We start from the raw sequence: 14,857 nt of genomic DNA, 5'->3' as shown, positions 1-14,857 counted from the left end.
TGATTCGCGAGCTGCACGGGAGATGGCAGAAGTATTTGCGCCTTGAACTACTCGCCTCTCTTTCTCTGTGGCCGGGAATGATTTCTGAAGCGCCGTGTCGGAGAGCAAATTTTGATAAAAAGAGTCGTAAAAAGCAGAACCCCAAAATCAAATATTGATAGCTAAACTAATAAAACGCGTTAAATTTGCATAGGCAAATATTGCAGTGCAACTAACTGTAAAAAGCGGAACATAAATAATGTGCATGAATGGAGCTCGGCGCCTGTTGTGCCGAGCACGTCGGTTGGGCTGGTATGGGGCATGCTCCCCTCGGTCTTTTCGGGGCACAAGCGCACAGAATGCCGCGGCAAAAGGGTCGCCGCGATCCAGTCTCAATCCTCAAGCAGTTGCTGCACTGTGCTTGCATTATCTGCCGCCCGCACACGCTGCCGGCCAAGCCCAACTGACCAACAGCAGGTAAGAACATTGACAATTTTTGGTTTCCGAGTTTCTTGGAGACAAAACACACAACGTCAAGGGTATTGTTTTCTGCATTTCGGATCATTTTTGATGGGAAGTTTTCACAATGCAATAGTTTGATATGCGGGGTTTTCATTAAATTTATCGACAAGTGGCAGAAAATGCTCCATACAGCAGATAATCGTTATTCTTAATTAAACTTTTTTAGGCAAACATTTAAAACGTTGTGCTGTAGTCATGAAAATAATGCCCGGCAAAAGAAACGTCTGGTCATTTTTGAAATATTTGACCATTAACGTTGTCATGCAGTAGCTGATATATTATGTCTTTGCAATTATATTGGAAAAAGTTTTACGTATAAAGTCGTTAAAATTAAATCTTTATTCCTTGATAAATAATAATTAGTTTTGAATCTAACTGAATGAAATCAAAACCATTTTAATATTTGAATTGAGCATATATGCACACAAATTATTTTTGAAGTTTTCTTGTTGCACTCACGGATCTCTCCTGCGTAAATTTCATGGAATTCTCAATATCCACAGATAATATACATATTTATGTGTAACATGGAAATGACTACAATTACTTCCTCCAATAAAAAATTTAATAATTTTTTAAAATTATGTTTATTTATTTGGAAATTTTTTAAAAGTGCAGCCAATTCAGTGTGAATTATCGGCGGGTTCTCGCTCAACTGCTACATCAGTGCAGCAATTTAACGAAAAAAAAATGTGTATGATAATTTTGTCTTTACAAAAATACAGTGTGCATAAAATATGACAGATAATTGGTAACATGATAACAACACAATTCCATTTACTGTTTTTCGTAGAATTAAACGCAGTGTGGTTTTGTGGTTAGAACATAATAAAAGCTTTATATTGTAAACTAATAACCCAACCGACCCCATCGTTACAGTCTCATTAGTTTGTAGGATGCGACTGATCTAAAAGCTATATGATGTGCTTAATTGCAAAGTGATGGTCTCCAACCCCAAATTGCTACAAAGTGAAGCAACTCATACCATTTTTAATAATTAAAAATCATTGAAAATTGACATAGGAAACGATAAGCGTGAATTGGATACCAAAATTAAAACGGAATATTTTAAATGTTCGAAAAATGATATACAAACTTCTGTTTATGTGGGATTTGAATGGAAAAAAATGATATTAGAAACCGAATAAAAACGATAATTTGGTTATATAAATAATCAAAACTGTTTACTTGAGACGTCAACAAAAGTTAGGATGGTTATTATAAAAATTTTAATTTAATTTTTAATTTTAGAGTATTTCCTAACTTGAAAATTTTCCACACGCATTGCAACGTTAAAAATTTTTCGAATTGAAATTAAATTATGAAACCAAACAATTTTATGTGTCATTAAATATGAATCTTACTCTTTCGTTTTAGCACACTCTGTTGTCGCTAATTAAATTCAATCTATTTTGGACTTCAAATAAGCGTTGTAATAGTTACATTTAACACTATTCAACTGAATTAAAACGATTTACACAAAATTTTGTTTGAAAATCAAAACAAAATTAAAAGAAAACAATCCACTATTGTTAAATCATGGACGGAAACTGAAATTGGGCATAGAATAACGTTATTGATTACACAGTAGGTGCGATTTTCGCCCGATGTTGCCCATTTATTCGCAATAGCAATACATTTAACACCCAAAAACAATTGTCAAAATTTCCTTACAAACAGCATTTATTGGCATTATTTGTAGAATTTCTTGGATTGTGTGAGGCACACAACTCGGGCTGCTCATTTTGTGAAACTGTGGGCAGATTACGGATTAGTTTTATGATTTTAATAGTTTTTCCAAAAAATGGAACTATTTCCTTGATGCCTGATGTTGTTTAGATAAATTATTAACTTTCTAAGCTCTCAGTTTAAGATTTTAAACTGGTGAATTTAACTTTTCTACTTGCTGTTAAGGTAGATTGATTCTGCGCCAACCCCTGGAAATCCGTTTGCTTATCAATCGATATAGTAATCCATATAATGATTCAGTAAAGCCAAAATTGACCAACATTTTTGGTAAAAAGATTAAAATACTGTTTTTCAAAGATATGGACTATCTCCCTAATTTAAATCTTATTTTATTTCGCAACATAAAGTTTTTTTTCAAAAAGTGTCCTACACCGTCGGATAGAAATCGAAATCTGCCAATAAAATATGATCAAACTAAGTATATTTTGGAGAAAATGAGCAAATTTTGAAATTTTAACTGCACAAAGAGGACTTCCTTTGATTATTGCATAAGTATAACAAATTGTTAACAATTTCATCAACTACATACTTATTTAAGCCGAAATTTCCTATAATTTTCAATTGTTGTCCTATATGAATGCACTTAAAAGAGCATTCCATTTAGATTTTCATATCACTTGTGTGTAGATTTCATTGAATCTAAGCAATGAGAGATATATCGTAGGATTTTTCCGATCATTTTGATTAAATGATGGATGCAAAGTGCAAAAAATTACTATGCGTGGCATCAGCAACGTAAAGAGAGCTTTTTACCAGATTGAACGCTCACCGCCAATTGCCTTTCATCGCCGTGAACTCGCAGCACACGCTACAAATTCAATTCACACGCTGCCCAACGCATAAACTTATCTGTCAAACCGTTTTTTTTTCTCGTCCTCGGATGATGATTCCTGTTCATGCTGTCGGGAGGGATGAAAAATTGTAATCGTGCAAAATAGCAATCAAACGTGTGCAACATTCTCCGTAGAAATAAATTGTATGCAAAAAATGTGATGAATGCGCTGGAACGATCGCTGTAAGCCGCGGCCGGTCGTGTTTTTATGAATTCAAATATTTTTCTCATCTAGCAATCCCCCTTTTGAACGGCGATACATGCAGTTTGTTTTGCTACATCCCTCCTTTGAATGATTTTCATAGAGCGAGAGAGAGAGAGAGCAGCAGTGCGCTCTTAGGTTTTTGCCCAACCAGACACCAATTAGCATGGATGGTGCTTCAAATATTTGCTCTGCTCCGTGCTCGCGCTCATTCCCTCGTCCGTCGATTGCACGGGTCGCGTGATTCAGTACTTTTTTCATTGTATAATAGTGAGGCGGAAAAGTGAACGCGAGAGCAGCCTCTGCGCAATATAATCATTTGCGATGTGTGCTGCCAAGGTTACTGCTGCAGATTTTTAATCCAAACAAGGTCAAAATAATAGACCATTTCATATTTATTTTTCATTTGTATAGCGCAAAATGCGATTTCATGTTTTGTTTATCGTGAATGAACAGGGAAAACCGACTCAATGCGTTCACATGTGGAAAAATCAAATGCATCATAATATCAATATAATAGGCCTTTTTCTAGGAAGAACTAAAATCATATTTTCGCTGTCGATTTTACTCAAATAATAAAATAAAAATGGTTCAAAAGGTTGTTAAAATATACACAGAAGCACAGCTTATTCTTTTTAATCCGATTTTTCCGCTATTATTGGAACAAATTTCAAACTGTCAAATCGAAATATGCACACGTACCATTTTAATACTTTTGCAAAATTTTGCAATTATTCGAACGTAAAAATAATCTGGGGATGATGGCTTGCAGAAATGTAACGGCTTGTGGAAGATTTTTAAATATTTCTAAAATGTTTTTATATAAAATCAAGCTAAATTTGGCTAGTTGAAAAAACAGTTCACATGAGAGTCAATTACGAGTCATCAATTAGTTTCCTCGCGAAGTAGAGCCATTTTTACACTAACGTAAACTATTTTGAACACTAGGCGCCACCGTGGTTTTAGCAAACCATAAAAGCCATCGGAAAATTATGATCTATTAACAAAATACTATCGAATTGTAGCGAAAACCCGTTATATTTTTCGGATTAATAGATGTGCATTCCCATTGTCAGAAATAAAAAAGTCCGTCTAAAATTCGCCTCCTTTATTCCATCTCTCTCTTTCTCTCGTGTAATTTGTGTTCGAGTGCTAGAAAACCCAGTTTATTTTTTTCTTCCTGAGCCATCAACAAAGCATAAAATGTTTTTGCAGATTAATACTGGCAAATAAAGAGTGGATGTTTGTCCTTCATTACGTGATTGGATTCGGAATGGACACAATTCAGCTCTTACACAGATTAACTTGCGGGCGTCCAGTTGAAAATGACAAAACAACACGGCTTTTGTGCCACATATGTGCCGGATGAAAATAAAGTCATGGTCGAAAATCTGCAAGCGCTGCATTAAACACCAATTTCAAATCCACAAAAGCAGCTGGGCCCACGAGGCGTGGAATTAATATTGTGGCGCCGCAAAAGTGCACACGTGCCTATAGCTACACATTGCGATCAGACTTTAAAATTGAAATAACTGACATCAAAGGATGGTGGCAAGTCAAGCATGAAGAATCATTGTTCCAATCCACAGCGTTTCCATATATACCGCCGGGCTGGTCGGCGAACATCGGACGCAACGGTGCCCACACTCTACACATAGAAGCAAAAAAGAAAGGCGCGCGCTCTTTGCATTTTCCTGGGCTATCTAGAGGAAAGGAAAGGCGTCCTACTTTCCTTGCTGAGTGAGTGAGCGAGCGAGCGAGCGGCCTTTGTGTTTTGCATTTCATTTCCCAGCGCTTTTTTATTCAGCCCGTCCGACCATCCGAAAGCTGCACACCGCGGCGAATAATACACGATACACTATATTAAAAAGCAGACGAGGGCTATCAAAAGCAGTTGGCTGTAATTATTTTTCGCCGCTGTGCGTCTTTTCGGCCCTTTTCACTTTTCGCCGCGCACAATATATGAAATATTTTATGTATTCTGGCTGGAAAGGAGAGCCAAAAAACGGTGCCACGCAGCGCCGCCGTGACCGTTGCTGCCGGCTTTAATTAAAATTGCCAGGACGCTGTGCGACCTTTTATGGCTTTTCGCACGTTTTTAAAAATTCTGTTTGCAATAGCACATTTTTTGTGCCGTCGTTGACCTTTCGCACGCGCCTCGCGTCATGAAAAAAATGGCACAGGGGAATATCTGCAGGGTCGTAATTAGCAATTTGCGACAAACTCGCGACTTGCAATTATTCACGCCCCGTTTATCAACCAAACTTTTTAATTGAGAGATTGCGAGAGACAAGTCACGAAAGAGTTGCTTGCTCAATTTGGATGAAACTGACTTGTTGCGATGAAAAGTTTTTGGCTCGGCCGGAGCACGAATGCTTTTGATGCGAAATTCATGAATTGACATTTATTTCCCTGTTATTTCTTATCCGCGAGTTTCCCCCGTAAAAGTTTATCCAACTCTTCTCTGGCAGACTTGGCTTCTCAAGAAGTGCTTCCTCAAGCTTTCAAATGAAAGTTAAAAAAGCTAAGTTTTAATTTTCAGTGACATTTAGAAAGCCTCAAACAAAGTTACCAGAACATTACATTTTTTCAACCTTACTAATGCACAAAAAATATTTCGTTTTATTTTTTAACATTCCCTATATTATAAAATTAAATTTTTTGATAATAGTTTTTCAAATTAGCAACTGAAAATTTCTTGAGATATGCGATGGTTTCGATAAGAAGTGTATCGCATTGTTAATTTAAACAATTCGTCTTGCAGTGTGCAATAATCATAAATAAAGAGAACTTTCCTACAGTTAAAATTCAATTAGTCAGCTTTCTCCTATATTTTCCTCGCTTGACCCTATTTTCTTGGCAGATTTCGATTCCTCTCGTCGAAAGGCAATCCTCTTTAAAATTTTCCAAGTAAATATATAGGCTTCAACACTTTCCAAATAAATTATTTTTATGCTTTATAGGATTTTTCTGTGTTTAGCTTGAAAAAAAATAATATTTGTTTTAAAGGGATTCTTTCCTTGGCCATCAGTTGCTGAACTTATGTGCAAACTTTGCCGTTTTTCTCCGGTGCAATAAGGGGGTGGAAATAAGTTTCCTCGCGACCTTTGAGCACTATATGCAATTACTCATTTGGAGCAACCCATTTCGCTGTGACAAATGTTCAAGACTGGTTATAATGGATGGGATTCTCGACTTTCAAAGCAATTACGAGAGTTTAATTGGATTTTTCATTTTCACTCGACACGAAAGTAACAACTGCGTACAACTTTAATTACACAAAATTGGATTTACAATTAAACATGGCATTAGACAGAATGCGTTCAAGCAGAGAATTCTGTGGAATCTATTAAGTTAAATTAAGATCAATTGGATCATTGGAAAACAGTTGAATAAATATTTCCTTACCATATTCTATATAGTTTGAAGTTAAATGACAATTTCGTAACAAAGCTAAAAATCATTTTCGAAAATTTCCGGGTGATTTTAGGGACTATTATGAAAATTATAAAAAAATCCGAAATGCTCCTCAAAAGTGGTCTCAGGGTACGTGTGAATTTTTCTGAAAGTTTCAAGGTGAAGTTCGTCTTCGTTTTCGACAAATTAAATTTTGAATACAAAAAAACGTTTTTCACCTTTAGCAAATGTTGTGAGCGCCAAATCTCGGGTTCTAATTGTCAGAAATGCTATAACTATCCACCGGTCGACTTGGGTTGGCTTTCCCTGGAGAGCTGAAAAGTTATAGCAGGGGTTCTCACCCTTCACCCCTCAACCCCAATTGATCATAAATTCATCCCCCAAGTCGAAAAGTGAGTACTATTATTTGTCGCGATTTTTTTGTTCTTTTGAATTTTGAGTATGGAAATGAGACACTTCTTTTTTGAACACAGGATGATTTAATACATTTTTGAATAGACGTAAGCCACATTAGACGATTTAATGACCGAAACTCGGCGTCTTCCGGAAAAGCGATTTTCAATAATGATGTTCTATTTAACTTATTTACTTTTAATTTTATGTTCAAAATACTTTTATTACAATGCGGTTTACTGCTTTATTTAATTTAATTTGATTGCTGGGCTTTACTCATCAGGAATCTTCCAGTCTATCACTTCATTGTCAGATGCGTTGGCTGTCTAATGCGGCCCTCTCTTCATCAGATACGGAAAAAATTAAGAGGAAAAATTCTGTATAATTTAGTAAAGACTAATACTAGTTACGACATGATTGTTTCTAATTAAAAAAATGCACCGTCACATTTTTATTGCAGAACCTACCTTTTTACAGCGTGTATAACAAATCGTAACTCTGGAGTGCAGCAGATATGAATTTTAATTCCCGCTCTTAATTAAAGGCATATTTAATTAAGCTCCTTTGCAGAGCTGGTGCAGTCTGCAAAGCTCGCAATGTTTGAAATCCTTTCTCTCGTGCACCCAGAATGTCCTTTGCCGCGCGAGCGTGCCAATTATTTCACAAGATATAAGAGCTGCATGCAGGTGCGACACAAAAGACAAGTCCAAATCGCTATGCCAACCACCACTTTGTGCTGCCGAGTGGAACGAATGTACGATAAATTTATAGCATTTGTACCCTCCCTTTGAAGCAGCATCGGATGGAAAGTGACACGCTAGGGGATGCAACGCAAATTACATTTGCTGCTGAAATCAGCGCACATTATATTAGCTCGCGGTTGCTGCGAGCCAGCGCAGCAGATGCCATTCACTCATCTGCAATGCAGGCTGCACAGCCACGTGCCGTGTAAATGTAAATCAATCCGGCAGATGATGTCTTTTCAAGAAATGCACTCTTTTCGTTTCGCATAATTCCATATTTCTTTTCAGGCAATAACTTTTGCCCGGAATAGAAAGTTTAAAAATAGTTTTCATCGTCTACTGAAGAATTAAATTGTGTTCTCAGTCAGTATAGCGTAAAAGTTGGAGAGGCTTACTCGCAATTTGTTCTCCACGTTCAATTGGGTTTAATATATCTCTGAAAGGAAGAAAAAACTTCTCACTTGGAAAACTCGCAATTTTCTGTTGCTGGAATTCAAATGAGTGCGGTTTACTCTTGGATATTTAAGAGAAAATAATAAATTTTCTGCTTCATTATGAATTCAAGGAACTCAAGTGCATTCAAACAAAAAGTTTTACTCACTGTCAGTCAGAACACTCAACTGACAGACTGACCCCCCCTCACCCTCTTTAACTCCTCTTTTCACCCTCAAATCGAATGAAATCTCAAAATATCGACGTGAGAGCAAGTTGAACTTCTTGTAACTGGTTCGGTAAATATTCGCTTGTGTTTGGGGTTGTAAAAGGGTTGTTTGGAGGTGTTGTAAGGCTGGAATAAGAACAAAACCTGAGAGAAATTCAACTGAAAATGATTATTGAATTAATTCCATGTTTTTCGCCCATTGAAAATCCATATTTTAGGGATGAAAAATCGTAGGGGGAATTATTATTGCATTTTAATGAAAATACCCTCATAAACATCCTCTGAAAATTCCATAGCGATCTGACTGCTATTAAGGCTGCAGTGAGGGAGCAAACATTTTTGTACCGACCTTTGCAATCAATTTTCTCTAAAAAAAAGCAAGGCGTACGTATTATTCCAAAATTTTCGGTGTGGTTAAACATATAATAGAGCCAAATTTTTTGTACAAAACAAAATATAGTACATATGGATACATTTACTTTTTACATTTGTTTAAAAATGTTAGCGATTTACAAAAATATCACCATAATTTCGAGTTAAAAGGTAAATTTTGGCTTAATCCTGTCAAAAAATTGAAATTTCATACAATTTGATCGATTCCTACCTCTTTAAAAATTCACATCAGTTCTTCGTTCACTAGACTGGAAATAGAATTTATACAGATGGGAAGTCGAATAAGTGCCCTCGTTTTTCCTTATCCATTACACAAATCGCGGATTTCAATCCACATGAGCGGCCTTAGATTTGCCTCGCAGATTTGCATTCGAGCTGAATTAATGGTAAACAATAATCTGAGCTTATTGAGCGGCACAATCGACAAAGTAATTGAACGATGCAAGATGAGCCGCTCCAGGCTTAATGGAGCGCGAAATGCGAGGCCTGAAAGCCATGTTATGACACATTTCCAGCGGAAAATATATTGGCAAGTGTAAAAGCGTGCAATTCAGCCTGAAACGATTTCGCACTTTGCTGGCTTTCTTGGCGGAGCTCAGCGCCAAAGAAAACAGCATCTTTCACGCTTCGCCTGTAAGTTATGTGAATCGAATTTAATACGATAGCCGACTGCCGGGCCTTTCTACGTAAATACTCACGCAGAGGTGCAACTTTGCCGATTTGATATTAAATTTTAAGAGTTAGGAGAGCGTGTTTTTCTTTCTGTATGCATAAGTGCAAAAGTTAAACGATCAATCAAAAAATAACCGTTCCAGCGAAAGGAACAGTCAAAGATTATTCATAAGAGCCGGTATATTTTTCTCTTTGGGGTTTCGACTTTATTATAGGGTTTGGCATTTTTGGAGATTTTATTAATATCGGGTTATATTCAACGATTTAAGAAATATCAGCAGGTGAAATTTTCGATTTGAGAGTTATGCAGTCCCGAAGGTTAAAAATAATACAAAAAAAAAACTCTGCTTGACGATGTGTTGCGTAATATTTATTATTTGCTAAAGTCTCTGAATTTGCTTTATTTTGTCAGGAAAATTTAATGATAATTTGAATGCTTCGTGTGGCTACGGGTAATTTGATAATTTTCCATGTCCAGCATAAATTGAAAATGCTAAATTTTTAAAGATCCATCCCTTGAGCTTCCAATTTTATTTTATTTTTATTTACAAATGAAACGAGAAAAAAATGTAAAACAATTACCATCGTCTTAGGAAAACTGCAAACCCTGGCTGAGACAGTGAAGACAAATTCCAACTGTTCTTTTTATTGTTAGCTTCAAAGTTGGGTGTGTGCGGAAAATCCGATCCTTTTTGGGCTGAGCCGAGATAACCCACGGCAAATAGTATTGCGCTCTCTTGAAAAATCCATTTCGACGCCGAGATGAGAGCTCTTATCTCCGCACGGTTGCGAAAATGCCACTCGTATTCTGCTTTCCGAACAAAAGCTGCAGTTTCCATCTCGTCTCGAGGGCTGCACATTGACAACCGACGACAGCATCCAGAGTCTGTTACTTTTCACGGTTATGCCACCTGCTTGACGGGTGTGTTGAGCGCGGTGCATAATTTCTCTCCAATTGCCGTGTCGTACGTGAGCGGCATTATTCGAGCCCGCGAGCGATGCACCCACCGCTTTTTAACGCGAATTAGACGAGAGGTCACGTCTTGCAGAAACGACCTTTCTCTTTCATTGTACGCTGACTGAGATTTTGAGCCATTGTGGCAGTTTGAATAAAGGAACTTTTCGAGCGCACTTCGCGCCAATTTGCATTCAAAGTGCACATCAACCTATTTCTCCTCCCTGCCGTGCAGCCTGTGTTTTATCGCTTGCAATTTTTTTCTCTTCTCGATAACACGCTGGCTATGAATTTTATTGCGTATGTAAATGAGACTACCGATTACACTTCATACTGTCGATTGTAGATCCAAGTAGAGACTTTTCTTCAACGCAGTCTGCATGCAACGGTTGTAAGGAGTTTTTTCTGGTTAAAAAAACCTGAAGAGCCGTAAAGAGGATTGGTACTGCAAATACAGAAAAATATGTACTTTTTACCACTGCATGCACTCATCCCTTAGGATTCAGTTGAAGCAAAAATTGACCAAAGTAGGACTGTACATTTTTGAGAAAAGTAGTTGCAAATGGTGAGGACTGTCTCCTTATTTGAAATCTTATTTTATTTCACAACAAAGACTTTCCCTAAAAGGTTTCATACGCTGTTGGACAGATCTCGACGAGACAAATCGAAATCTGCCAAGAAAACGTGGTCAAGTGATGAAAATTTTGGAGAAAATTTTAAACATTTGAGTCTATTTTTGATTATTGCAAATTGTAGATGCTTATCGATCAACTGCTAATTGCATCTGACAATTAAAATAATTTTCAACTGTCGCCATCTATCAATCCACGTTAAAATGCGTAGGGTTTAAATTCCACAAAAACGACCCAAATTTGCAGAAAATCTTCCGAACATGAACGAATGCCCTTGACAAGAGGAATCCAGTACTTACTTTTTTTAAATCGTATTACGAGGAGAAGAGATATTGCGTTTTAACTAGCAAAAAAGGCACGTGGAACACGCAAAAATGAAAATTTAAACAATTTTTTCCTGCTGTGAGATTCTAAACCATCCTGCTAATTGCCAGTTTTGCTCTTTTAAGCTGTTTGCTCGACCTTTTTGTCCGATGGAAGAAATTAAATACCAAGTAATTTAATTGGCAGAGTTTCCAGCTCGCTATGAGCATACTAAATCATTGCTTTTCATCGTGGTGTCTGCCACATAAAACAGCCAATTATTTGTGCAAATAAATGCTGTTTGGACCTTATACCAGTTAGAAAAACAGATGGCCAAGCAAGCAACGTCTGCAATACGTAAATTACATTAGCGGACAAGAGAGGAATTTCGCAGCTTTCCCTTCCTCTAATTTGGACAGCAAAAAGATTTGTGGGCTAAACACTGCTGCCGGATTCTCACAAAAACACCCGACTAACGATATTCTCCCTGCCTCACTCTTGCTCCGCAGACGCTCCAGTCCAAACCTCTCGCAGCAGCCATGGGCGTGGAGTACGACAACCTGACCTACGATGACAACTCGACGGCCAACTGCACCAACGACTACTGCATCCCGGACGACGACTACCTGGCCCTCATGGAGAGCTACATCTTTCCGACGCCGGCCGAGTGGTGCCTGATCGCCTTCCACGGGCTCGTCTTCATCGCCGGGCTGATCGGCAACGTGCTCGTCTGCGCGGCCGTCATCCGCAATCCGGGAATGCGCACCGTCACTAATTACTTCATCGTCAACCTGGCTGTTGCTGACTTCATGGTGCTCGTTTTCTGCTTGCCGCCCACCGTCCTCTGGGACGTCACCGAAACCTGGTTCCTCGGTGACACGCTGTGCAAGGGCGTCCTCTACACTCAGGTAGGAATTAAATTCGCAATCGTGGCTTATGTTGTTTTAAATATAGTGTGTCTTCTTTTAGAGACATTCCTTTAACGACATTCCAATTAAATTACCTCTCGAACAATTTGATAAATTATATATATTGTAGATTTTTTACGCTATTGCGATTTTTCCGACACTAAGAAAATATAAAGCTGAGCTTAACGTCCAAGAAAAGGTGCATAGGTCTGTCAGAGGTATGATATTTTTTCTACAGAAATTAAAAAAAACGCCATTGAGAAACCCTGACTTTCCCACATTTAGGGGTTTTTCTAAACTTAGTTTTATCCAAATCGGTTCAAACTAGTCGTAGAAAACCGTCTAACTCGTCTCGTCAAATGAAAAACTTTCCTGTTGACCTCAAAGTTGTTGGTCAAAGTCAAAATTGAATATTTGAAATAAAATCTAAATTTCAAACGATTTAATTGATTTTATAATTTTCATACTGCCGCCATTTTGCATAACGCTAAATATTAGATTAGATCAATCAAAAACTAAAATAGTACTTTGTCTAAGGTTTTTTTTTTTTTAAAAAATACATCAATGATGCTTTTTCGGTTTATCAAAAAATGTTTACACGCCAAAATCTCACTTTCTAACTGTCAGATTTTCCAAGACTGAACACCGCTGGACTAGCCTGAACCTCCCCTAGATAGTCGAAGCAGTCTATAAGGTTACTAAATGCTCAACCTCCTTTTTGCACTCTAAAAATCGGAATATTTTGCACTTTTTTCTTGTTTGCACCTCACACATGTCGGAATTCAATATTTATATCTCCCTGAAACTACCTCAGTTTATCATGGGACGTGAAGAAATGTCGAATGGCATGCAATTTTTGTAAATGCGACTCTTAGAACCCGTGATTTAGTTGTTACACTGTTTTTAGTCTGTTATCTCCGAAAGAAAACACATTTTCACCAAATCTCAACTTTTAAGCACCGCAGATTTGCAACAACTGCACGCCGTTCGACTCGTCATAACCTCCCCTAGATAGAGAAAATATTCTCAGGGCATCAACCCTTTTTCAACCCCATCCAGAGTGAAAAAATGCAGTTTTAATAGGTAAATTCATGCTAAATTGAGTTGTCGCCAATTCTTTATATAATGAACAGACAAAATTCCTGGGTCTGTATGTGCAGGAAAATTGTAAGTGCATGCATGCGGAGTACATTGTTGGCCGCTTACACACAGCTGTCACAATGGTGAATAGCTTGAAGGGCACCGTTGATACAAATTTGCTCAATGTATATTATGCTTGTGTCTATTCGATTGTGTCTTTTGGTATTGTCACTTGGGCCGGCGACAAAAATGCATTGTAAACAGTATTTGTGGCGCAGAAGCAGCTGGTCAGGGCTCTGGCGGCCGAACGGTATTATTGGCCCACTTTGTTCGGCAAAGCCATTTTTCGATAAGTTTGGCCTGCTTCCGGTGTTCTCGATTGATTTGTTCGCCGCGTGTAAATTTGTGAAGAAATATCACCATTACTTCGCGAAAACCAGGGACGTGCATGAACATAACACACGGACCACGGACTAAACCTGAGTTATAGTATTTTGCGTGCCGCCTAAAACGAGTCGTCGTTCTAAGCAAACCCCCTTGACCACAGCTGCTACTCTTTATAATGCCTTTTACCAACATCGCTCCGTCTAGAGCCCCGATTCAATGAGTTTTCGAATGCTTTGCATAACTTTGTCTACAGTAAACAGTTTTATGATACTTAAGACTATTTATGATATGTTAAAAATTTATAAGTGCAGAGAGCAAAATACGTTATATAGCCGGTAGCTGGATGCGTGACCGCCTGGAGAGCCTCCCTGCCGACTATATTATAGCTCTAGGCCGACTCGCTACTTGCTGGTTTGCACCTTTCCAGCATGCGTTATTGGCATCACGAGACGAATGTCTAGCGTTTCAAGCAGCAGTCCTCGGTGCGGAGGCAAGTGGCCCTTGAGTGGGCTGGGTCCCTGTGCGGCCTGGTGCGCCCAGGTTATCCGTTCACGGTGTTACTGGGACGCGGGTTTCACTACAGGCGCGCCCTTCCCGGTCCTCGGACAGGGATAAAAAAGCAAAAAAATATGCTTGTATTATATTTTGTTACTCTCTTGTGTGTATTATTTGTATGACTATATTTACGAATGGATGCCTCCATTGTAGTGATGATTTGCCTGATCTATTTTGTAGTGACATGCCATTAGTTAAATAAAAGAATTATTTAATTGCACAGCGGAAATTTTTTGATTAAAACCTACCTTGGATAGGTCTAAGAACTTTCACTCTAAGGTTTAAAGGGTACCCCTATACTGCTTCGACTTTCTAGGGGGAGATTTAAGTCAAATTGTTATTAAAAAAAACCATAAATATTTCAAATAAATCACTCTGAAGCAAGTTAATTACCAGTTGTGAAATAAAAATAAATCAATGCACTGCACCGCATATAGAAGATCCAATCAGGCTTTAAATATCGTTTGATAATAA

General features: G+C 37.9%; 1 protein-coding gene across 1 annotated transcript in view; it reads left to right on the top strand.

Moving 5' to 3' along the window:
• The first annotated feature begins 280 nt into the window (after nucleotides 1-280).
• The window catches only part of LOC135936915 (orexin/Hypocretin receptor type 1-like), a 114,123-nt gene continuing 99,546 nt past the window's right edge, over nucleotides 281-14,857 (top strand). Inside the window, exons 1-2 of the mRNA XM_065479924.1 lie at nucleotides 281-456; nucleotides 11,963-12,361. Of these exons, the coding sequence (XP_065335996.1) occupies nucleotides 301-456; nucleotides 11,963-12,361 (555 nt within the window). The 5' untranslated portion in view covers nucleotides 281-300. The remainder of the gene's footprint in view (nucleotides 457-11,962; nucleotides 12,362-14,857) is intronic.

Source organism: Cloeon dipterum, chromosome 2 (genome assembly GCF_949628265.1).
Source record: "Cloeon dipterum chromosome 2, ieCloDipt1.1, whole genome shotgun sequence".
NCBI lineage: Eukaryota > Metazoa > Arthropoda > Insecta > Ephemeroptera > Baetidae > Cloeon > Cloeon dipterum.
The sequence above is the reverse complement of the archived record's forward strand: the minus strand, read 5'-3'. Positions and strand labels throughout refer to the sequence as shown.